This window comes from Opisthocomus hoazin, chromosome 14 (genome assembly GCF_030867145.1).
Source record: "Opisthocomus hoazin isolate bOpiHoa1 chromosome 14, bOpiHoa1.hap1, whole genome shotgun sequence".
Classification (NCBI taxonomy): Eukaryota; Metazoa; Chordata; class Aves; order Opisthocomiformes; family Opisthocomidae; genus Opisthocomus; species Opisthocomus hoazin.
The window spans coordinates 9,752,989-9,778,931 of NC_134427.1; the positions used below are offsets into that span (position 1 = coordinate 9,752,989).

The following is a 25,943-nucleotide window of genomic DNA, read 5'->3' on the forward strand; positions in this document are numbered from 1 at the left end:
TTCCCTAGTTTTGAATGATGTGCTCACTGACATGAAGAGAACAAAGCATGCTTTCTCCAAATCTTTGAAACAAGCCAGTGCTGATGTTTTTATCTGGCACTGGAACACGCTTGGGTCTCAGCAACCAGGTAATGGCTTTCATCAGTTTAGCAGCCTGGCATTTTTAATAGCTTCAGCACCTAACAAAGACATAAAATATTGCAGCTACGTTTGGTAAGGCTACAGCAACCTCAGTCCAGTCCGAGAATTTATTAAATCTCCACAGTGTTATGAAAAAACATGCCAATGTAAGAAAGCAGCAGGGCATTGAGTACACAGAGGATAAGAGCACAAGTCTTGTGCACCATTCCATCTCCATCTCATTACTCCAGCCAAAAAAACGGCAGCTGTAGCATTCCACACGGATTGCATGGGCTGAGTTCACTTTTGAAAGGGAAGAGGGCAAAGCAACACTCAAGTTTTTCTTCTCTGGGTTCTGCATGCCTCAATCATGGTTTCTCATTAAACCATTGGCACCTCTTTGTCTCAGTTTATCTTCTCAACCCACGAATGAAATGCCATACAAACATACTGAAAAACATTCAAATATATTTATTCATTCTTTAAACAAACTCACAGATCAAGTAACTGCAATGAACAACAAACAAATAATAGCAAAACTTTGAAAATTTCAAGCTAAAAAACCCCTAACCATAAACAAGACAAGTTATAGATGAAAATATACTCAGACATTTACTTTACATGCCGAAACACAGGCTCAAGAAATCCGTCCATTAGGAAGTGTGTCAATCACTGTTATTCAGGAAACAAAGAATTACCCCAAACATTTCTATACAGTGATCTAAACCATCCTCTGCATTTAAGTTTTCCTTTTGGCCTAACACCCTTGGCTTTATGGATTTGGGGGTTTGGGGTTTTTGTGGCTTTCCCCACCTTCCCAAACAAGTAAGCTTTGGTTTTACCATAAACACCAAAACAAAAGTCGAAAGAATTTAGGGTAAAGTACTGAGGATCATCTTCCCAGATTGCTATACTGAAAGCCACAAAACTTTATATTACACTGTTATTCTTACTTATCTTGAAATCATATATTTCTGTTTGTCTAGGGGTCTATGATGAGCAACATTCTAGATGAGGTAGATTTGAGAAATATTTCTATCTCTAATGATATACATGTTGTGGGGGAGAGGGAATGAAGTTGGCACAGGAATTTAATTTCTCGCTCCTCCATGCTATTCCTTTACCTCTGGAATATCAGATAGCGCTGTTCGCTGACTTTGTATAACCTGAGTTTTATCTCACTGAAATCCCTGAGGCTTTATTTGCAATTTGTCTCATTAACCAATCTTTACAATGTCTTTTTTTTAGCCTGATTTTAAGTAAAAGATTTAAGCTAATATGGTGTCTGCTAGTTCTGCTACATTTCTCCTCCCCTTTCTACCACCAGTAACGAGAGGTAGATAAGAGATATGGAGGAAACTGTATATTTGAGAGGCTCAGTGGGGACTGGGGAAAGAACTGGATTTCTTAAGAGAGTGAAGGAATACATAAGAGGGTAAAGGATGTAAATTTGTAGCTAAAAAGCAATCTCCATTAGTTTTACTTCTCGCAGAACAGTATATTCTAAAAATGTAGCATTTCATTTCAAATACTTGATTGAATGGAGTTTGAGGACAGGGCTGAACTTTCAAAGGTTAGTGGCTATAAGGTTTGTTCCTAGCAAACTTCTGAGGAGATCTCTTCCCAGTCTGCCGATACTGACTGTATCCATGCTTCACGTGTCCGCACTTAGCTGGGAGAAGCAAGAAATTCCTGAACACATAACCAGCCTGCGTGGATCCCTTGCTCCCCATTACATTGCCTTCTGCCTCCAGCACAGCCAAGGTCCTGCTGTTCACCTCCTTGCAGCACACGGTAGAAACGAATGCTGAGAATTCAGAGCAAAGTAATGTCACGGTTCTGCCAGAAAACGTCTGTTTAGCTCTGCTGCGTCAAGCAACCTCAAAACATAACCATCTAAAAAATGAACAAATCAATTAATGATTTAAAACAGAAAGTCATCAAGCTCCTGCAGTGAATACAGAAGCAAGTTTTTAAAAAATTCAAATCAGCACCTTGTTTTTAATTGCGAAGTTCCTAGAGGGGAAGCTCAGAACAGCCTCATCACTACAGAAAGAATTAAGCTTATACCTTAGAAAGCAGGCCAAGGTTGCCACCCCCTCTTTCCCCAGATCTATCAGCTCAGCCGTAAGGATGGGTCCTGAAGTCTTTGAATTAATTCGGCATCAGTGGTTTAGCACTTGCAAAGTCGTTTGACCACAGCTCCTTAGACTCATGCATCCATCCCAGTAATTTTGCTGGACGGACTCAGAATAACTTAGCTTCCAAAAATCAGGTGTTTTCAGGCCAATATGGCCAAACTAGAATCCCAGTCTGGCAAGACTCAATACAGTTATCTGCCACTACACAACACAGGTAAAAAATTCTATTTCTTGTTTTAAACAAAGTATAATTAACCCAAGAATTCCATGAAGGCAAGGCGTCTAAGGACAGGCACTCGAAAGGATAAAAACCTAAGACTCTTCTACGAACAGTCTGCATACCAGCTCGAAAGCAGAGAGACTTTTCATACACATTTTTAAAGAAAAAAACAACCCTCTTATATGGGGTTTGACCAGGCCACAGCTGACGCACATCAACCAGAAGCTCAAGAAGGTCAGTCCGTAAAGGCCATCTGGAAAGTGCCCTGCCCTGGGGCACACAAAACAGGCCATCCACAAACAGTCCATGACCTGGCATCCTACCTGGCAGCAGTTCCACGTAGCTGCACTAATGAGCCATCTACCGTAAACACACCTCATCTCACCTGCTGCAAAATAGAGCCAAATCCTTCAGAGAAGCCACAGTGCTTGCTCCAAAAATCCATTTACAGTCTAATGTGAGGCACAAATGCAAGTGCAAATGGCAAGTAGTAGGCAGAGCTGGCTGGAGCCAGAACAAGAGACACTGCAATGCAGGCAGGTGAAGTTTATGTACACGCTCATCTCAAACGATCCAAGATGAGTACTTCTAGCAGAGATGGAGAAATGGTCACTGTTAGTGAGGTATCTTCTGAGCATCATAAAAATAAGACTCAGAAAGGACTCAGTGAAGTGAAAGTTGCTGAATGTCTTGCAGGCCTCTTCACATCTACATCGTCACCTGAGGTATGGGAGCTCGAATGAAAATTTCCTCATCTTTCACTGGTAAAGCAGAGTTTATCAGTTTTCTTTTTCAGAATTAGTGCACTCTGGAGTTTCTGTTAAAACTAAAGAATGTATTTCCTCTTCCTTAATTAACCTGTCGTATGTATTCACAGAATCATCCTTTGCACAGCCCTAAAAGAGAAGAACAACATTTTTAACAGCGCTTCTTCATGGTGAGCATGGTTTTTTCAGCCCAGTAAGACAGACATGTTTCACAACATATAGCCTGCATTACAGTGAAAAAGCCAAGGCAGCAAGGCAACAAATTGTGCTTGTTAGGGACACAGCTTAGGCCTGGCTGACAGAAGAGTTCTCATCTCCAGAGAGGACAAAGAACTGAAGAATGTTGGTCCCCATCTTAGCTGTAGGCTAAGGGGTGAAGCTCAGGCAGGAGGATGGAGAAGTGAGGATGTACAGGCTCAGAAGAGCTTTCACTGAGACCCTGAGCACATAGAGGAGATCAAGACAAGAACATAGCGTTACTTGGGTCAGTAACAAAGCACTTATCAAAGCATGACAAAGTGTAACAGCTGCCATACTTATGATCCTCACAGTCAAGAGTCCCACCATGACCAACACATGCTGAAATATTTATCTAAAAGGTAGTAAACTAGGAGGCCAGATCCACGCTTTCCACATAGTTCTGGTTTATTATTAGGTGAACTCAGAATACCCCTGTGAAAAAAGGGAATACTGGATTTTGAACCCTGACTCCGTTTGCAATTGGGAGGCCACAAAAGGAGACTTATTTTCAAAAAGTCAGTGATTCCTGCAACTCCTGTTCAACTGAGAACATCCCATGCACCTGCAGCACCAGACACCCAGAGTGTCATTAGTCTCTACAAACCTTTCACAGGTGGCATAAATTTTGCGATGCCACAGCGAGTCAGAAGGTCCCTTCCATACAAGGACTGTTCAGAGAACAACACACATTGCCTCACGTGCAGGTTTGAATTAGGGCTTGTCAGTGTACTTCCCTTAGGATTTTTTATAAAGAGCTAAAGAGTTAGATTTGTTTAGAAACAAAAGTTTCCATAATCAGTACTAAGTTTATTCTTTCTGAAATAAGGGCCTACAGCAAGTCTTTCATCAACCAAAACTTGAAGCAGCTATAGTTAGTGTTGTTCTTTTGGAATGAGAAGTTAAACGTCCTGATTTACTTCATGGCTAACTGACAGTAATAAATGTGAAAGTGCTAAAAATACAATTTTCTAGAAGTCAAATATGAATAGCTTTATTCAGCATCATAAATACGAGCAACTAGTAGATAAAGACCTGAATGTTTAGGAGAAGTAGTTTAATGGAGTTGCAAAAGAAACCCCAAAAAAATACCTACCAAAAAAAAAAAATCCAACCACCAGAAAACCCCCACACCAATCCAAAACACCTACAAGGGACTAGCAGTCTGTGAAATAACAGAATACTGCAATTCTGCTAATGTATCCAGAAAAGTATATGCAATTTGAGGGGAAAAAAAAAAATCCCTCTCAGCTTTGGGTAATTGTTTCTGAACAACTCCTGCTATTGCAAACACTTCATCTTCATACAATATACTTCCTCATATACAGTTGGTTTGAAGATAGACATAGGTGTTAGGAAAAAGAAAATTGGAAGCGTACAGATTCTGGTTCAACAGATCAGTTGGCCCAACAGCTTCTTACTAACCTGGGAATCCTCATTCTGGTCTCCAAACATGAGCTTAAGAATTTCTCTAGGGTCTGGAATTGGTGGAAGAATTAGTATCTTCAGCCTTCAGGAAAAGAAAAGATTTAGATGAAAGATATTAATTTAAAACTCATCATTTCAAAGTCATACTTGGGTGCAGACAAGAAAATTTGTGGAGTCAGCCTTGGCATCACTGGCCAGCCTTTATTCTCTGTGTAACAGTATCCAATTCTTATTTTTACTCCCCAAACCAAAAGGAAATGGGAATATTTACACAGACAGATTCTAAATAACATTCAGTGTTGACAAATACAGTAGCAAACAAGTTTTCCTAAAAAAAAAGTATGGTAAAATATACTTTATATTTAAGCTTAATTTTGAATTTAGACTTACTTGCTTAAAGAGATGGGATGCAATGGCAGTGCAACAAGAATCTAACTGTAAGCAGATATAAGCAAGATTACCCAAGTGCAACCAGACAGAGCACGTGTACGGTCTATAAACCTAATTCTAATGACTGATGAACAATGGTACGACCATTTTTGATATGCAATACATGTTACGGATAAAACAGATGCTGTTGAAACATGCCACATCACGGACAGTTACCTGCAAGAGAGATGTACTGTAATGCAAATCAAAGGCCAATCAGAATTAGTGGACTGTAAATAAAGGGAGATCATTATTTACCTTTTTAGGTAAACTAGTAGAATTATCGTAGATACTGCTACTATTAATGGAATGGTGATTATTAAAACGAAATAGAATGTAGAGTCCATCTTCTCACCTGGAAAACAAAAATCGTAGAAACTTAGGGAAGTTTTGAGAGACTTTTTAGGAATAATGACAACAAATTAACTAATACTCTAATTTGTTCATAGACTGAATTTTTTTCAAATACACTAGCACTTTTGTAGGCAAGGACTAATTTTTCAAAGCATGATATTATAACGTAGATACATTTGGCAAGAAAATGCAAACCAGTGAGATGAGGGCTGAAAAACTGGCAGCACTGGAAAGGGGTTATCGCACAGCTACACGGATGGCAACCCCATCCCGTCAACATACACAGCAGTACAGGCAGTAACTGGTGGCACTGCTGAAGGACTAGAACTCTTGCCTTCCTTTCACCTAAAATTAAATAGATACATAGGAAGATGATCCTCGACTCTCATTTATTTAGCAGACAAAAAGGTATTAGAAGCCTTACAGATGAAGAATAAAGTGCACAAATTGCAGTAGCAATTGTTCTCACCAATACTCTTTTCTTCACTCCAGTCGCTATAGAGCTCGCTGCTGTAACACTCAGGCTTTGGTTTCGCTCTCACTTTGAAGATGTACTTGCTATTAGGATCAATGCTAGGAATTGATGTATAATTATTTTCAACCTAAGGTAAAAAGAAACGATAATTTGCTTTGCTCAATTACCAACGTATTCTCAGTCGTTTACAAGCCTATTTTCATTGTGCTGGTGATGTATTCTGAATGTTTTGATGGGAGATCTTTTTGTGAATACTGAACTTCATAAAAAGGACACAGTAGCATTCATCGTAGAATTTAACCAGCACAGATTGCCTAAACAGAGATTCCAAAACTAAGAATCAATCTTATTCACCGCTACATCTATCATACAGCATTTGGCATCAATGATTAAACTAAGACTCAGTATCTGGAACAGTGCCTTTTTTTGTTTTGAGAAACATCTGTGATTTATGCTGCCTTCCTCACTCTGTCAGGGCAGCAATGCTGATCCAACTTTAACCACACCAAAGTCGTCTTCTGTGATGCCTCTACAGAGACACACATACACACTAGCTGGGATCGAACCTCACTTATTTTTTGATCCAAAATGCCAGTTTCCTGAGGAATGTCGATATTATTCAAGTTTGCTAAACTGGAAGTAGGACAAACAGCTAAATACGCTCCACAGGAGAAGACTGCCACCCTACTTTTAAATTTATCATGTTGTTTACCATTCTGATCAAACACTACAGTCAGTTTGGCTATGTGGATACAGGCATGAGAACATCCAGACACCGAATTCAATGCTTTTTATATGTACATTAAAATCGCTTATGTAAGAGCACACACCTTTTTCTTCCCGCCCCATCCACGGTCTTTTTATCCCCTTGCTTTCTGTTTAACATTCTGTGCTCTTGTGTGCACCAGCAATTAACTTTGCTTTATGGTGATCAAGTCACGGAAGAGCAAGGCAGTCATCTGACCGAGTGCAGACCAACGACAGCAAACCCCAGTACCAGCGGACCAAAGTCCCGTACCACTGAGAATCAAGCAGGTACACACACTGCAGTTTGTTTCCTGGTAAGTGTCGTTTAGTTTACTCCTTTATCAAGAATGTTTTTATATATTACTGCTTTGCCATAACAAATGACGGCAAGGATTCAAGACTCGTATAAGTTGCGTCGTCTAGATATTACTAACAGAAACCTACTGTATGGGAGAAAAATCTTGCGTCCACACAACACTTCAGCTAGCGCACCAGACCTGTTCACATGCAGCATATACAATTTTTCATTTTTAAACAGCAAAAGTTTGAGTTACTGTGAATATCAACACAAATTATAAAAGATACATAGGGAAAAGTAAAATCAGTTAATGGTAAGTAATGAAAAGTTACTTTAATGATCGGAGTGGTGTCCAAATCACCATTGTGATATTTAACTTCATAAAATAAACAATTTTCTGGAAAGGTGTCTGAATGACTCCATTCTACATGTATGTCATCATTAATCTTTGACAGTGTGACTCTTCTTGGCGTAGCAGGTTTTACTGAAATGCAAAATTGAAGAATTAGTTAAAAATTGTGTCTCACCGGTAACGAAAGCGGTTAGAAGTCTTGTATTGCATAATATTACACTTACACTAGTTTAGGAACAGAAAGAAGAAAAAGTTAGTAACAAAAATTAAAGAAAGAATAAAAACAACAAAAGAATAAGAGTAAAAATGAGTTGAAAATAAACAAAAATTAAAAAAAAAAAACAAAAAACAAAACCCCAAACACCAGATATCCAACATCCATCCCCGAAAAACCCTAAATCGAAGATCAATAAAAGCAGGGAGCATCTAATCACGTCTCATCAACAGCTTTTGAGTTGCAAGCTTCTCAAACACAGTGACACACTGGTAAAATTCTTTCTTTATATTTTTCATAATGTAGTGTTAAACTTACCAAGGGTGGTAGGATTTTTACTCGCACACATGGGCCTAATGTCTTCAGAATCATCTCTAATCAAAATACTTATAGCCGGGTAAGTATTGGTGAGCTTTGGGAAGCTAAGCTTGAAAACGCATTCAAAGTTTCCTTGCTCCACAGAATAGTTGTTGCACTTCTCCTGATTTTCCAAACCATCAAACCTACAGGAATAAAAATGCTTTTTTAAACTTCAAAAGAATAGGACAGCAAGGGGCAAGCTTGTTTTTAGACCTATTACGAATTTTAAAAAGACTGATCTTGCATTAAAGCTGTGCTATAGCACATATAAAAGTAAAGCTAAGCAAAGTAAGAAGCTCCTCATTTATCTCAAGATTTAGAAAGAATGTTATTTTTGTAAAGAGTGTCAAGCAGCAGAAATAGAGGCAGGTTTGCTTTATATCCAAGCAAAGGTAACAGCTGCTTTCAGCTTTGGTTCACATTTTCCACATGGGAAAAAATTTCAGGAAAAAAAGTATTTAGAAAGCAAACTAATTTGGATCACTTCCCATCAACAAAACTTCACTTCTGGCATAGCATGAGCTGATCAGTCTCCTTCAGCGATGCCTCAGGTGTCGCAGCTCTTGCTTGAGAGGGTGGAGTTTCACCTATTGCCTGCCTTTGCTTTTCAAAATGGCAGTACTCGCTTCCAATAACAGAGAAGCTGTGACAACCTTCTGCCTTGCTTCTCTTTGTTCCCCAAGTTCCACCTAAAAATATGCCAGTGGCTTTTTCTCCACAGAAAAATGATCTTTTGATTTATTTTCTTTAAGGGACATAGAGTCAAATAAGAGCTTCATTTGCAAGCACAACAGGAGCGATGTTCCCCTACTTCTCATCTCCCTGTGCAGGGGCTGGGGCAGCTAAAACCCTCTCTCCTGCCCTTTCATGCCCAGACCCCTTTTTTACCCACCCTTCTCACCTCCCCCCCGGGGCTGATGAAGACGGGCAGCATTCAGAGCAGACAGCACTGTGCTGATGCATCACCCTGCTCCCACCAGCCCACGTTTCAGCAAGTATTACTGCGCACGGACTGGCTTTGTTTGATCTACGCTAATGTCGTGGTCATGTTCACTTTGGATGAAGAGACGGGGTTTTAGAGGAAAATATCAATCAAGAAGCACATAGAATTGAACTAAGCAATAATTTTTTCAGGTCATTGTTCAGTCATTTCTTGGAAATAAAAAAAAACAAAATGAAGACAAAAAACCCCAAACACACAATGAAAACCAAACTCTCACCTGCATTATGGAAAATGTATCTTTCAGTCCAAAAGTCAAGTGTTTCCTTAGCTTTCAGCTTAACAATTAAGAAAAAAAGTTGTCTTCTTTCTCAGCAGCATGAATCAAAACACTTTGCTGTCACTGCAGCTACATTTTTCATTAAAATTAAGGGGTAAGTTAAAAATATATAGATCTAATTAAGGCATTACTCCAATAAGTATCCATAGACCCAGAAATTCAGATCTTCAATGCCTCATTGGTACTATTCTTGTAATAAAGAAAAAAATTCTCTGAGTATGAGTTTAGAGAGAGAAGAGTTCTCCCTGCATTTAACTAACGCAGCCAGTTTTCAGCTGTTTGCTGTCCAAATGCACTACATTGAACAGTTCGCCTGCCACTGGACGGGAAGAGGGAACAGTTTATGTAGTCGGTTCAGATAAGACAGAAAGAGATTTAAAACTGCAATAAGGCTCTTTCAGAACAAAAACTTCAATATTTCTACAGAAGCTAATGCAATCTGGCATTTCACAAGCCCCATCAACATGCAGACATATGCATAGATCAGCATGCGCAGATCTTCCTGCCAAGTTTTTGCTCACACCACAACTCTGTTCCTTTGGAACAAGAGTCTATTTATGGCAGTCAGCTGGCAAGCACTGATGATGATAAAAAGATGTTCTCCATAACTTTCAAGGTGAATCGGTTATTTAAGACATAGAAGTTACAAACAAGACTACTGCTAAATGTTATTAGTGCTTTCACACCATTTTCCAATGATTTAAGAGCTGACACAGACATTAGTGAGTGATTCTGACTTAAGTGGCCCATGTCTGTTGGGCTGCAAAGAAAGCAATTAATATATTGGTCTAGCTCCGTTCTCAATTATTCCCTCTCCGAATCCACAATTAGAAAAAGTTAGAAAGCAACAGCAGTTGTTTTCAAATGGGCTACAGAAGCAGACAGTGCTTCGTATAAGAGCAGCTTCCCAAGATGACTCAGCAACAGCAACCTCTTGACCCTTCATCAGTGAAGTTGTCTGTTGGACTGGACCCAGCACTAACTTGTACACAGTGCCCTGGGATCATACAAAGCCACAGGAAGCAGACAAGTAAAATGTGTAATGTCAAACTAAAGATTAGCACTAAAGCACTTTAGAGTTGGGAATACAGAGCTGATACAAACCAGTAGAACAACGTGTAGTTGGTATCACGGCTTGCATTCTCCCCAGGACGCCACATACAAGCCATGTACTCCAAATTGTGCCAAACACAGTTCAAGCCAACAGCAGCAGTACCTGGAATACCTGCAAGGCAAGTTGGAAAGCTCTCTTCACATTTGTGTTGCCAGCAAAGTCTTCTCCCCAAATTCCAGAAGTAAAACATCCCTTTTTACATAACTGAAACTGGAAGGCAAAGATGGGCTACCTCTCAGCCTGCACTGCCTGTCACAGCACAGCAAACGGTGAATTCCAGTTGCTTATTGCTAGCAAGAGCTGAAATCTCAGCAGGGCAACTTCTAAACACAAGCTAATCGTAACAGCGGATCTAAAGTTTCCACCACGTCTGAATTACTACTTAGAGTTACCTGATGCTAAGGACGAGGTGTTGAGTCAGGGAAGTATTTTGTTTCTATTAAACTTCAGATACTTTAAGAAGGAGTTAAAGTAACTGGCAATTATAGGGATAGCACTTAGCTTTGTTATAGTTATTACAGCCATCAATGTTGAAATAGTCAGCATTTAATTACAGTTATCTTCTCCACATACAACATTAGTTTCTCAGTATTCTGAATACGGAAATAACTGTAGATCTTAAATATGGACAAAAGCAACACTGGGGTAAATTAAATTTTTACCTGAGACACATATGTGTCTAGACATTTGACTTCAACATATTGAAGACCCAAATTATAGGATGTAAATACAAATGACTACACAGCAGTTGTGAACAGAGTTGTCAATGTATCTTCCAGGCAGAACAATTAGGGAATAACGTCTTTAATATTCAATCTTGCATATCTGTGGCACATGTTCTTTATACTGTATTATCATATTATAGCATATTAGATATTTTTCCTTTCAACAAGTTGCAAGTTCTCCAAGAACTAAAAAAAAATGTTATTTTTATCAACAGTCCAGACTTTTCTTGATAGCAAACCCGAAACTGCCTTCTACTTCCAAGCTTGCATTCTTCCTGAAGTAGCGACTGTCTAACAGTATAGAAAAATGAAACTGGTTTTCCTATTCCAAGAAGTGTTTAAAGATACTTTATCTGCAAGCAGACTTGTAAAAGCTGCAACCCGTTTAGTACATGCTGTCCTAACGATCTGCTGCTCCGATTTTCCAGAATACCCTTCTGACAGACACACAGATAAGCCTGATCAGGTCTCAGATTCTCCCATCCAAATGCAGTTTTGGTGCACATTGAGTCACAGTACTGGGTTAGACAGACTTCTACTATTCAAGGCAAGAGGCTCTATTTCCTTGCTGTATCTCCTAGCTTCCAGCATCCAGCAGAACACATTATTCCTTAAAGTCTGCTTCCTAACACTTTTGCTATGGGCCCCTTATTTCTGGATGTCAAGGAAAAAGATATTTTTTCTCTATTCACTTTGCTAGGCACAGCTTTGTAGACCTCAGTCATCTCTTTTTCAAAAGAGAGAACCCTACTATCATTATTTAATGAAGTCACTTATTTATTCAACAAGTTGTTAAATTTGCTAGATTCATCGCTCTATCATTTACAAATGTAGGGCTATTTTAGGGACTTAGGCTCGTACAGAAAAATCATACAAAATAAACTTACTTAGATGTTAGTCACGAAGTCAACAGGGACAAGAAGAAGGACAGGAATCGTATTGTTGCTTTGGAAGCGCATTTAAATTTTATAAGCCTGCCCATAAGGTTTTAAGCATCAGAAGACTCTGGTTGTGTTTAAATGTAGGATCATCATTCTGTGTAAGCTCTATCACTTGAACTAGCCCTTGTGTCTGGTATCTCCCTATTTCTCTATGATGTATTTCTACGATATTTTGTTAAAATAGGACAGAACACAAGGCCGTGTCTCCCCAGGCTGAGAGGGGCACGTTTGTCCCGGGTCTGGCGACAGCACGTATTACCTTTTGGCAGGAGAGCGGTCTCCACCCATCGGCTGGGCTCGCTGGTGTTATCGTACTTGCATTCACTTCTCACTTTGAAACGCATTTCCTCATTCAAGTACGTATGTGTCACACGGAAGCGACTCTTACTCCATTCCTGGGTTTAGGGGGGGGAGGGGGGGGGAGAAAACCTGAACATCAGGCATACCATATCAGACACATGAGAATTACTATTAGTGTAAGAGTACATTACAGCCCCGGAACAAGACTGCAACTCAAAGCCATAACCAAAAAGCAAGGAGAAGAGTTTGCATGGATTTAAGAAGCGAACGAAAAAAATTCTCAGAACAAATCCACAAGTGGCTATTAATTACAAGACCACATCAGACCCAAGTAGTCCACGAGCTTCTATATTCAGAAGAGAGCGTGTGTTTGTGTGAGAAGAAGGCTTATCCTTTTCTCATGTGCTTTCTTGAGCATCTTTCATTGGACTAGTGGGATACCTTAACTGGAATCTTAACTTAATAACTTAATTGGAAACAGGATACACACACACAAAAAAAATCTTTGTTATGACCAAAGAATGGTGTAACTACTTGTGTATTAAAAATATATATATACAGTGGCACTAATGAGAGGGCAAGAAAATCAAACAGCAGTGAGCAGACTAGTTCTACCAGCTGCAATGCAAAAAGATGTAACCAAGATGTTACACAGTCTGGCTCATCATGCCGCGTGAAACTGCTGTCCCACAGCTCTTTCACAGCTGCTGACCCTAACATCTGTTAGACCCTTCCACAAACTCATTCAGCTCATTAACCAAGCAGACTTTCAACTTGTTAATTTGCTAATGAACCCATCAGAAGAGGTAAATAGGTTTCTGTTGTGTTAGCAAGTTTGACTGGCTTATCTAAAGGTCTGCTGGAGATCATTAGAGAAGGGAGTGTCAGAGGTGAAATATCACCCTTTTAGCAATGTTAAGCCATTAAATTGGCTCAGCTGTTTGTGAAACCACAGCCTTACTTCAAGTTCAGGATATTCTGGAGCTATCAGCAAGAGAACGGCAGTCACTGTGAAGAGCCCATTGTAGACAGCAAGCCATAAAACCGTGACACGGCTCAATAACAACGGAGTGTTTCAACGGACTTCATATCGATTTTCACCATATTCGAAACAGCAGCGCTGCCAAATCCACAGTCAGTGCGTATTCAGGGCTTCAAATTCTGACGGTTTGGAATTATGGACCCATAGCACATTATCTTGCTGGCAATAAATTGTAAAAAGACTTCTCCTACAGCCCCTTCAATGCCATGGAAATGCTGCTCTTGGTCCTGACCAAACAGCTGTTAATCCACACCAAGGAGCACATCTGGGCTGCAAACCATCCAACAGAGAAATAAAAACAAAAGCCAAAACCAAAGAAGTTTTACAATTTCTGTTCCAGGGAACACATGTGTTCCATGTTGTCTTCACAACACCACTCCCATGGATAATCGTAAGCACAGGCACTCGGATGGGGCAAACGCAGGAGTGCCTTAATGCTTGGCATTACCTCCAGAAGGCACTGTCCGGTCAAACGACAGCTACGCCAAGGTTAATGTGCACACCTCTTTCTTAAATTGAGCTCAGAGTGAACGAGATCAGCCTTTGCAAACGGCCGTTTAAGTCTTAAGGATGTAGATTGCCCTGTATGTATTATATTTTTTCTAGAAAGCTGCACAAGCAAAGACTGAAACAAGTCTTTTCACATTATTACGGTACTTCGGTGTTATCAGTAGCAGCTCAATTATCAGAGAGTGACAGATTTTTCCGATCTGAAGATCCCACATGCTGGTGTGACTCGTTTTTGAGGTTTTGATTCCATGACAAGCATTCAAGGCTATATTAAAACTGTATTTATATATATTTATAGCTGTATATATGCATACAGACACACCATTTTACCAGAGTAAGACACTTACGGGAGCACAGCAGAGTTTAAAGAGGCGAAGCACTTACTCTTTTGTCCTGAGGGACCTCATCAATCACGATGTCGCTGGAATACTCCAGGTCGCAGCTACTGCTGACGTTCTCTGGGGGGTTCCACGTCCAGTTCAGGGTGCACATCTGGATAAACGAGTAGTCCAGGTTGGATGGAGGAGGAAGAACTTTTGCTCCTAAAAGAAAGGAGTTATCAGTGTAACAGTCCTGTTGGTCCACATTTTGCCATTACTAATACCAACAGATTTTTAACTCTCCAACACAAAAGAACACAAATGACTTTGCAACTTCATCAGCTCATTTGCTATCAGACAAGCTACTGCCCACTAAATTGTTTCTACTATTCCTGTTATCTCAGTCCATTAATCATTTAAACAATTACAAGAAACACACACAAAAATAACTTAAAAGTAATTTTTAAGAATTTGCAGCATGCTACAACGTAGTGGCTGTGGTAATGAAATTTAGGCGCATGGAGGGAAGACGAGTCTCATGTTTCAGTTCTTTTCTGTTGTGAGTTTGCATCAGGCATATTGAATCTTTAGTAAAAATAGGATATGCATCTTGTGGAGCAATTAACACTTTACCCAAAAAATATCCATCAATGCAGCTTTAAAGAGAAAACTTTAAAAAGACAAGTGATTACATCTTGCAAGTGACAGCTGTAGATTAGAACCACAATTTAGCCCAATCCAAGCAAAAACGAGAATGTTATAAAACAACAAAGAAACCACAATGCTTTTTCAATTACTCACCTATTAAACTTTTAATGCTATGCTCTGGCACTGTGAGCAAAACCAGCGTGGGACAAACAGTAATTCACTGCTGGCGCACTTCAGCAGTGTATTTTTTCACCTCCCCAAAAGCAAGATAGAAGCAGAGGAAGAGCCATGACTCAGAGATAGTTGCTGGGATAAACCCATTTGCGCCTTGACCCTTCCTTAAGCTTGTGCACTGAGTCACAGCCTGCTGAATGTCCACTCACACAGCTTGAAGGTCGTGTTAGAAAACAAAGATGGGAAATACAGCAGAAAACAGAAAACTGCCAGGAAAAGTTGAAGGGTGTGTTAGACTCCTATCTGAGAAAAAATTACCAGCTGGTAATTCCCTAAGAAAATGAAAGTGAATTTTGTTTTTTTTTTAGAAGGCTACTCTAATGTGTACTAGTAGAAGATATCAAGAGGCCAAATGAGACTGCTTCTCAAGGGTACCTACAGGTATCACCACTGAGGCACCACCACCTACTTGCCTGTGGAAGGAAAGTACCCTTGTTACGCAGTAGTTTCACAAACACTTCAAATTGATATCAACTAGCGCTGCAGGTCTTCCTCATCCCAAAGAACTTGCTCATCCCTGGGAACCAGGCCCAACCCGCCCCAACATTTAGGGGAGCGCATAGGGAAAGGGCAGAATAATTCCACTAAGAGCAGGTTTCCCATCCAGGTCATGGTGCAGCCCCATTTCCTTTTCGTAGCACAAAGGAGAGGGCAGATGGAAAGGCAAAAGAGCTAATTTAAGCAAGAATTCTGCTCAAAGCATCCACGACACCATTATCTTACATGTCGCCAGAGCTACCAAAGCCTCAAGAAAATTCATCAGACTTCTGGAGCTCTCTCAGACCTTTGCATAGTTAAAGGACAGGCAATGGTAGAGATCAGACATTCTTACCATCTGCGTGTATGTGCGGATAATGTATGCGCGCACAGAAAATTAGAATAATTACTAGGATTTACTGTTTTAGTCTGAATAAGCTTAGCTTTTTTGAGTACTTAAACCACTCGGGATTTTTTGTTTGTTTGTTCAGTTTTACAGCTGACCTCGGGAGCAGAAAAGAGAAATTTTTGTTCTTATAAAAATATAGTCTCATCTGAGAAAACTGAACCTAGCCAGAACATCTTGGCCTATTATCTGTTCCACTAACAAAAACTTATGATGGGTTCTAGGAACAGCATCAAGGCCTTAAGTTTGCAAACACCAAGTCCTTTAGATTAAAAAAAAAAATATTCAACAGAACTACACATCTCCAGGCATTCTGTCTTTTCATGATCAAACTTCTTCTTGCCTACAAAAGCCACAAACCATTAAAAAAAATTAGTGTCATCCCCGATTGCCGTTCTGAAGTCCTACACATTTCCTTTTAATTGGTTTGGTTAGAAGTAATTATGTTTACGCTTGGAGCTTTCTAACTGCATAAAGTAAGAAGTTGGAATATTCGAGGTTTATAAATAAATCAATAGATTGTATTAACATAAAAAGTTTAAATCTAATAGATTTTAGATCAATCTCTACAATTCCGAAGCTCGTGCTTTAACGCTGGATTCAGCTGAAGATTTGCTTTTATTTGTAGGCTTGGCTGGTCTTGTACCTTTGTTGCAAAAAATACACATGCGGTCTAATACTTCTGTTATTAAGATCTCACCACTGCAGCAATTTAGCGGAACAACTCAAAGACAGCTATGAAACATAGGCAAGCCGTTATTTCACTCTATAAAAACAAAACCCTGGTGATGCTCCTGATAAAGCGCAGCAGCGACCAGCAGAGCTCAGCCCAGGCAATCCCGCCCCGACAGCGTCTGATTCTCAAAGCGGCAACGTGGAAACATCAACAAATACTTCGCATCAAGTAGCATAAAAGTGTTGTCAAGTAGACTTTGTATTTTGTTCTCCTGAGTCTCGTGAAGGTTGATTTCGTAGCTCTAAAACGAACTGGAGCGGGTTGAAAAGTGCCAACCCTGTACCGTCTGCCATCGCGCTTTGGCGTAAGGTTAGCGGCGACAGCGCGTAAGGCTTCGGGCCCCGGTTCACGCGAAACCCTCTCAGACACACACACCTTTCCTACAACTGAGCGTTCGTGCTTCCAAAAGCGAGGAAACTCGGAGTAACGGCAACCGCCGGGGAGCAGGCGGAGAGCGCGGTCGGCCCCGCACCGCGTCCCGGGCCCCGCCGCAGCACAGACGCACAGCGAGCCGGGCGGCGGGCTTCGCTTCGGGTTTGAAGGCAGAGCCGGAGACCCCCGCCGAGCCCGTCCAAGGCAGAGCTGAAGACCCCTGCCGAGCCCGTCCACCGCGGCCTCACGGAGAGAGGAGCGGGTTTTTCGGCGCCCCGCTCCTCCGCCCGGCGCCCGGCTGGGCGCAGCCCGCACCGCCGCTGCTCCCGCACACGGCTGCCGCGCTCCGGCCCATCTCCACTACAGAACGACAGCACTCGGCTGAAATACGCGACCAGGCGTGCGGCGAGCCCGCAGCCGAGCGGGCGGCGCGGCTGCCCCGGACCCACGCACGGGAAGGTCCTCGCAGCGGCTTCCCCGCGGGTGTCCCAGTCCCTGTCCCAGTCCCGGCCGGCAACCCGCGGCCCCGCTCCCCTCCCCGCTCCGCTCCTACCTGCCGCCGTCCCCGCGGCCGCCACGCAGCAGGCTGCGGCGAGGAGCAGCCGGCAGCGCAGAGGGGCCGCGGGCCCGTCCATGGCTCCGGCGTCCGGCCCGTCCGAGCGCGGCCCCCGGCTCCCACTTCCCGTCGCGGGGGCCGGGCCAGACGGGAAGCACCGCGCCGCGGCCCGCCCAAGGTAACCCGAGCCGAGGGGAGCGGCGGCCGGGCGGGACGCAGGGAGGGAGGGAGGAGGCAGCGGGGCGGCCCCGCTACCTGCGCAGCACCGCCCGCCCCGGAGCCGGCCTCCCGCTCCCACCCCCCGCGGTCACCCCGCACCGCGCCGCTTCCCCGGCTCCAGCGCTGCTTTCCCCCGCGGCAGCCCGCCCGCCTCCCCCCGCAACCCAGCCACCTCCCCCCGCGCTGCACTTCGGCACGGCCACAGACTCCGAAAGGAGTCGTGTCCCCGCACCAGGACACCGGCCGCGCCAGCACCCCCCCGCTAGCTCTCTCGATGTTAAACCCGGTCACCCAGTCCCCCCGGCACGGCTCCTCTGTTCAAAATCCCGCCTGCTAATTCAGGTCATTTCTATAGTTCTCATCTGTACAAAAAAACCCATACTGTTTGGGTTTTTTTCTGATCCGCTGCTACGGATTCTGCTCTCCACAAACTTCACCCCACGCCCTCTGCTTCAGCCCCTTCCAAACGTGAGACGGTCACTTGCAATTTTGCTCTCACTTTTACCAATGTGACGCAGCAAGCAGTTTTCCCAGGTTGTCACAGAGGTGGGAATATCACGCAAGTCACATTTCGATACATTTCAGGGTAAGAAAACATGTGGGATAAGGCCTCTTCTTCTGAACTAGATTTTGGTGGTAGTTAGCAAGCTTGCTCCTGGTTGCCACCCCAATACAGGTATTATAAAAATAGTACAGATCCAGCAGAGAGGAAACTTTGGCGAAGTTCCAAGGCAAACCAAATTTCATTAGTGAAAACTACTTATTCCCAAGCCAAGAGGACGTTTCAGTATTTACTCAGCTCTTGAAGGAGTTTTGCAAGAGTTCATCTGCATTCTCGACACTCGTTTCGGAAAAAGGGAAGCGGATCTTTGTAGGATAGGGCAGGGAATATCCTGTGTTAATGTGGTGTTTTTTGCTTTTCTGACTGTTTGTTTTCACACTCCTGGGAAAAGAAGAGGATTTAGCAGCTTTCCTGGTTGCTGTTAGAAAGTGCCCAAGGGCTTGCAATTATAAAGAAATAAAAATTGTGGCCTGAAGTTCCAGGACGCAGAATTTTAAGCTGTGTGACCGCGCTCAGACTGTGCGACTACCGACAGCCAGCGTGGAGCGTGCCTGCCAGCGATGGCCTTTGTAGAGCAAAGCTGACCCGAGATACAGTGTCCTGCCTCTTGCTTTCGGTTTCCTTGCTGGTGTTTTCTCTCCTTCCTTCTTTCTGTTCTGTCCACTCTTTCTCCTGGGAGAGCCAGTGCAAAGCACACATCCAATGGTTCACACGCCTTTGGCAGCCTGCCCATCGTCGGAGGCAGCTGAAATGTTTTTCCCCGGCGCTCTCCCTCCTCCCCAGGCGCTCGGCTTCTCATCACGTTCCTGCCCTGCTGCACCGCAGTCGGAACTCCTGCCAATGCCTTTGATCCCTGCCACCTACCCGAGCCTGCCCATTTCTCAACCTCATTGAGTCCTGTCCTGCATCTTTCTGTTGCAGATCTCACGCTCGCTCATGTTCTCGCCAGCCAATACGCCTGCACTGTAGGGACTGGAACTCCTTCAGACACACCTGAGGTATCTAACGATCTGTTAAACAAGTACTTGGGGTATGGCTTCACGCTCGGTGTAAACTGATGTCCAGCCATGCTGGTGATCTGCCCTCGGCCGTGTGCTCACGCTGTTTCCACCCCCGCAGCCAAAGCTAGCGATCGTGGGGGGGGCTGCAGCGAGTTTGCTGGTGCATTAAAAAAAAAAAATCAGATAATAATTTTTTTCTGTACGCGAATGACATCGATGCAGGGCGTGGCTGCATGATTACTGGGTCCAACAAGAGGGAGCAGTAATTAGCAGCATGGGGCTGTGGGGAATTGTCCTTTTCAGGAGCAGAAGAGTCCTTAGTTGCCCCACACTGATGGTGAGATACCTCTTCTATCGTTTCCGATTTTGCAGCAGCTTCTGCGAATACTTTCAGTCTCAACTGACATAATTCTAGGCTCTTCAGAAGATGGCTGGGGTAAGGTCAAAAAAGGGCTCAATTAGAATACAGCTGGATCTGAGGCACAAAAATCCAAAACTGTGAGCTGAAAAAACCCAGTCTGACTCAGCGGGCCTCTCCCTTTCCGACCTCAGTGTTCTTTGGGGGATGTCTAGAGTTTTGTGATACGTGTGTTCAAAACGGCCATGAACTCTGCAAGTGCTCTCTGCGCTGCTGCCCAAGCATCACCGGAAATCAGAAATTATGCGGAATAAAAACTGTGTCCTCTGAAGAGCACTTTTGGGTAGATGCGGAACCAAGTACACTCATGCAAAAATTGTATCCCTCTCCAATAAATTGCTATTGCAGGTCCACACCTCAACTTTCCTGCTCACAGTTCCCGAAATACCAAGGTCTATTTAATTCATCTGTTTATTTGGCAAGGGAGTCACTCCTTCACCCATCAAGGGAGGCAGGGCATGAACCTGGTCCTACAGCTGTTTGGCCAAGGCCTGCAGAGCCCTGTACAGGAAGCCTCGGCGGTAAGAAGACAGCATTAGAAAACGCAGTTTGTCCTTTAACGGTGAGGTAAATAACCAAAGTTATACGTGACTTCCATTACATCAGGCAACAGCCAGTACAGCTGCCCGAGCGTGGCATATAGATGAGTGTACCAGCCCTGTGAGTTGAGTTAGCTGGAGAAGAGCGACAGCAAATACACTCCCAAAGAGCAAAAGCCTGGGTTTGACAATTGGAACTGCAAAACAGAGCAGAAGCCTGATCGCAAACTTACTGAATGTTGTTTAGGAAAGTAGGGTGATTTGCTGGCACATTTCCTTCCTAGTGATTCACACCTTATTTCTGTTTATAAAGTTATGTGCATTTCTAGGTCTGTCTCAGGTTTCCTGATGAATCGTGCTTTTGGGCTCCTCCGAGCTGGATGTGGGGCATTTGTGCTCCTTCAGGATTTCTGAATCAACATCTTCTACTTGCCACTGAATGATTTAGTGTTAACAGTTTCATTTGATGTACTTATGGATTTGAAGATTTATTATAGCAATCTTCTTTAGAGGCAGCATCTGTGACAGCTCATTTGACTAGGTTTTAGTCCCATGAATCTTACACCGCTATTAGCTTCAGATCCCTCATCCTGTTCTGTGAAGCGAAAGAAAACCGTTAATGAAACATGTTTATTGCAACACTTATTTTTCCTAGTTTTGTAGTCTTTTATTTTGACCTGGAATAAACTCTCTTTTATCTGGATCGACTGTATGGGGATTTTGCCCTGGCTTCTTGTCAAAATTATTGATTCTTCATGAAAAAGAAAATGAGAATAAAAAGAGCCATATAGGATCGCTGGTCTCCAAAAGCTCTGGAGCAGCGTTGTGTATTACTCGGTGTCACAGGCACATCATTTAACAACCGGGGCAAACGGGATGTCCCGTTCTGTCGTCACACGCGGGAGGTTGAACAGGGCTTGTACAACACACATATTATATACAACATGCACGACAAAAGCACTTCTGTTATGAATATGTAGTATGAGGTGTTAAATTTACATGGAAAGAGAGTAAATTACATCCAGAATAGCTGAAATGTTATGTATATATCATAATTGGTTCACCATTGCTTGACACAAGCCTATTATTTAAAGGTTAAATACTACAGTCTGTGGCTGCACAATAATTAGCTGTACACAGTATTTCTCTGTCCAGTAAGAACCCTTGTTTAATTAGAAGAACTCAGCTCAGCGAACATCAAATGAGCACATGCTACTCTTCTCAAGTGCAGAAATTGAGTTAGATGTGGTTTAATTTGCGTGGCTTTTGAGACCGTGACTTCCACTTATGTTTTCCTCCAGTCTTTTGGGCTGTTGTTGTAGGGTTATTCTGAAGCCTGCTGTGAAGTCCATGGGACTCTGTCTCTACAGGAAGGGAAAAAAAACATGTTTTATCTACTTTGAGACAAAAGGCGGTACATTTATGTAAACTCTTATTCTGTATCAAAATACCATGTGGCATATGTTCAAAAGGCTTCTCGAACAAAATAAACACGTCACACACCACAGGTATTCTCACAGCCATGATTTTCCATTTCTTGGCTTATCTCATCAAAACTTCTGTTATCAGAAGAAATTTAGAACATTGAGTATGATGTAGAAATATATCCCTGGCTGCAGTAAATGCCATGTTCCACATTTTTTGGGGGAAAGAAATGTAACTCTGAAGTTATTTGTATTAAAATACTACTTTCTAACCTCTCTGCAGAGAGAAAACGAGTAAGTCAAAGAACAGAGTAATGTTTACACTTCACTAACTCTGTCTAGGTATATAAATCTCTAAAAACATGTTCGTGCTGGCAGACCCTGTGCTGCTTTACATGTCCTATCTGCAAACAGTCTGGCTCTAACACAGACCATAATCCAACACAGTCCTGATACTGAGAGTAGCCGAGTGCTCTTAACTCTCACTGACAGATACTTTATCCTATTTCTTCTCCTTTTATGCAAACAATTAAGTGATTGCAAAATTACCAATGCATCCATTCTGGAGACTTGACGTGTTATACAGCAGTTTTGCAGCAAAAGTAATTAGAGGGGTATATACAAAATATGTATGTGTAGCTATATTGATACACAGAAAGAGTGCGTGCCAGGTTGTAATTTGAAATATGTCTACTAATTTTTACAGACCAAAAAACTCCTGCCATTCCTTAGGCAATATAAGGAAAACAAAAGGGCTAATGAACAATAAACATTTATATTCTTCCAAAAAAGTCAGCAAATAGGAAGTACCAAATGTGAATACCAGCTACATAAAACAGACACATACATAGCACACTCCCCAGATATATCTGTGAATTCAGATATTTGAACCAGAAATAAGAAAAACATCTGGAGGACTTCATTAAACTGGGACAATTACATAGGAAAAGGATAGGAAGAGAAAAACGTCTTGGCACCGTTGTCCAGATGCAGCTATAAATATCTAATGACGACTCCCTATCATTTCTAGATCGGTAAAAATGTAAAGAAAAACCAAGCTGGTTTGTTACCAGTCTTTTTATAACCCATCTAAAAAGGACAAATTTTCCTTTGAGATTTTTCTGTTAAAAATCCAGTCGAATTTTTTACCTGCTGGACAGAAGGCAAATCCTTAGGGCATGATAATTTTTGTTACTCATCAAAACTGCATATAAGCATGTATTCTGAACTGTACTGACTGTATGCATCCTAATTGGACTAGTATTAAATCCTTTTTTTGGCTGAACTACTGAGACAGCTTTCCAGTATGTTAAATTGAAATGACAGGACAACTCCAATACCAACCATAAATTGAGAAGTTCATACAAAAATTCATCTTGGACCATTAAAGACATGTGAAGATATGAGTAAGAATTTCAGTGGAATTCCAGAAAAATAAGGGATAACGTTTAAAAATTCACCCAATTATTTCAGAACATTAAAGACGTCAAAAAACATGAATAAGAATTGCACTGCAATTTGGAAAACTCTCACTGTCTGCCTTTACGTATTATTTGTTGAAAGATGAAAATCAATAAGGTGGTAACCATTTAAACATGCTAGTCTCTCTTCCTCTTTCTGTTAAGCTAAATTTAGAGCCTGCCTGGCACAAAAGCACACACAAGCAGAAATGTGGTGTGTTTGTTACATGGGCACATCTGTATTTTGCTTGCAACAGCTAATGGATGAATTTATGGACCACAACATTATTTTCTCAGACCACAGTTAATTTGAAGTATTTAGAATCATGCATCATAAACATTTTGAAATGTGGTCCAGTTACTATTTGAAGATAATTTTTGTTGCAGAAATTAGAAGCTTAACATTATGTACACACTATAGCCAAGCTGAACACCCAGATGGAGTCCTTTTATTACGGCATTCTGTTACCTATCCTTAAAAAACCCCACTCTTCCCATATGAACTACCGGAATCATATTTAAAATTGATGGGATTTTGAAAGACACGGACGTCAAAATTGTTGCTGAGTAAAAGAATTCATGATATGTTTTCTTCTTCCTGCATCTGAAAGTGTCTTTTTAATAAGAGGCAGAGATAATGTATTAAAGCTTTGGGGAGGAGAAGAAGGAATAAAAGAAACCTGGAAAATACATTTTCTCCAACCACCTGTCAGACAAAAATAATGGGCTTTCAGCAAACAGATCTGTTTAAGAGGAGGGAAAGTGCATGTCATATGATATTAAAAAACAGCCCTCAATTTTGCATGAGTTGTTTTCATGCACTGCATTTTTTTTTTTTAAAGCACATCTCACAGATTAGAATTTTTCTGAAAGGTGTTAAAGCAGTTTATAATTCCCAACTCAATTTAAGGTGTCCTCAGGGTTTATATTTGTGTGAGACCACGAGTGATAAATAGAAAAACTCATATCAAATGACAAATCTCTGAGGTTGTCCTCAGTGACTACAATCTACCCTCCTGCAGCAGGAAAGGTTACCCAAAATTGAAATCAGCTATAGCTCAGCAGTCACGGAGGTCACTTTAGAACTATCTGTTCAGAGGAAGTATGAAAATTATCATTTCTGAGTTAGGTTTTAGTTACTCCAGACTAGGGCGAGTTTAGTCTCATCGTGTGAGTGCAACAGGGGCATCTGGACCCCAGGTCACTTTTTAGAAAAGGAAGGTCTCTTCCTAGCGACTACAATTTCTCCTTCATGTTCCCTGTCCAAAACACTTTTAGCAGCAAATATGATATAATGCTAATTTCTATATACTCTATGCTCCTCCTATTTACAAAGTAGTTTTACATTTTATTATATTCCATTGTACAACTTTACATAGTACCGTCATGATTTCAATTCATAGTTCAGCAATTCAATACATACTTAGATAACTGCCTTTCCATGTCCTGTTATACATTTAGCTTAAAAAAAATAGTAGAAAACAAGCACAGTGGTGCAATGTCCAGGCACTTTCAATGTTGCTCAGCAAAATAAGCAAGCACCCTGTTTGAAAGCATGACAACTTTTCTGGGGAAAAAAAAAAAAAGAATCTTTGCTTATCATGGATTTTTTTAAGCATCCTTTGTACAGTTCGAAGTATTCCTGAGAAAGCACTGTAAAAACATGACTGATATGTTTATATTTCAGCAGTGGGTCTGAGTGAACAGTAACTTCCATCGCCAGATGTTCCGCTGATCGCACAGAAGACGTGTAGGGAGTCATGCATCCACGGCGAATGCATTGTGTCTTCATGGTAGATCTAGTCAAAACAAAATAGCCACAAATTCAGTAAAAGTTTCAGCTCATTATAATAATCAAGCTGTTTAAAAAGGTATGCAAAAGAGATATCCAACCTTGTCTTCAAAGCTGTTTCGCAAAGGCAGCATAACAAAGAAATGAGAAAGAAGAGTAATTTAGCAATTTCTGTAGCACGCATATATACACTGGTCTATGTATTACTGGATCATTTTTAATTACAGCTATCCAGTATAGGAAAGAAACAATTCTCTGTATAGCAATTTTTTATTCTGCCTAAGCAGTGACAAAATTCTAACAGCTTTTTGGTAAGCACAGGGAGTACCTGCAGCTAAATACAGCAAACACTACATCCGTGCCGCGTGGCAAGATTTTGCACTTTCTAACCTGAAGGACGTTCTTCCAGCAGAGGATCTAACTGCGCTGGTAGAGCTGCTCTAGAGCTGACTGTGTATTTGTTTTTCACCCTGTGGTTCACCAGTCAACAAAAGTTAGCTAGCCTGAATTGACAGTAGTGAAACTGAGATCACTGGCCAGCGTAACCAGTTTCTGGACATCCAGCTTTCTGCCACTCTCCAAGGCTTTCTGTTCCTGTTCAGCTGCAGTTTACCAATTTTTTATGTTCACATTTCCCTAACTTAAAAGATCTGTGGATAGGTCACAGGCTGACCCAGTGACCCATCTCAAGCTAAGTGTACTGTATGTGTTTTGAGGGACTGACA

The 25,943-nt window shown here is 41.7% G+C and overlaps 2 protein-coding genes across 6 annotated transcripts in view; both read right to left on the reverse strand.

The window, feature by feature from the left end:
• Window positions 1-571: 571 nt before the first annotated feature.
• On the reverse strand, window positions 572-18,068 carry IL13RA1 (interleukin 13 receptor subunit alpha 1). Of its 3 annotated transcripts, none has more exons than XR_012765506.1 (11): window positions 17,801-17,976; window positions 14,439-14,596; window positions 12,462-12,597; window positions 10,527-10,647; window positions 8,101-8,285; window positions 7,549-7,700; window positions 6,166-6,298; window positions 5,601-5,697; window positions 4,911-4,995; window positions 2,867-3,377; window positions 572-1,927 (listed from the first exon to the last, which is right to left on the reverse strand). XR_012765506.1 is itself a non-coding variant. In XM_075435586.1 (10 exons), the coding sequence occupies exons 1-10, from the start codon at window positions 17,880-17,882 to the stop codon at window positions 3,261-3,263; spliced, it is 1,266 nt and encodes a 421-aa protein (XP_075291701.1). In that variant the 5' UTR covers window positions 17,883-18,068; the 3' UTR covers window positions 572-3,260. The 3 variants fall into 3 exon arrangements, 1 of the variants encoding a protein (XP_075291701.1); XR_012765505.1 differs by having other exon boundaries at window positions 2,857-3,377; XM_075435586.1 differs by having other exon boundaries at window positions 572-3,377; window positions 17,801-18,068.
• A 3,066-nt stretch (window positions 18,069-21,134) lies between these two features.
• The window catches only part of DOCK11 (dedicator of cytokinesis 11), an 87,170-nt gene continuing 82,361 nt past the window's right edge, over window positions 21,135-25,943 (reverse strand). For 2 of the 3 annotated variants that reach the window (XM_075435132.1, XM_075435131.1), the window contains exon 53: window positions 21,135-25,225. In XM_075435132.1, coding sequence (XP_075291247.1) covers window positions 25,103-25,225 — 123 coding nt within the window. In that variant the 3' untranslated portion in view covers window positions 21,135-25,102. The remainder of the gene's footprint in view (window positions 25,226-25,943) is intronic. The other variant, XR_012765466.1, reaches the window with a different exon arrangement.

Bases quoted from the DNA above. Each gene is read 5' to 3' on its own strand.
- IL13RA1 (XM_075435586.1), bottom strand. From the start codon at position 17,882: ATGGACGGGCCCGCGGCCCCTCTGCGCTGCCGGCTGCTCCTCGCCGCA. The intron at 14,597-17,800 runs GTAGGAGCGGAG...CCTTTCTTTTAG, and splicing joins GGCCGCGGGGACGGCGGCAG to GAGCAAAAGTTCTTCCTCCT. The intron at 7,701-8,100 runs GTAAGTTTAACA...TTTGCATTTCAG, and splicing joins TAAAAATCCTACCACCCTTG to TAAAACCTGCTACGCCAAGA.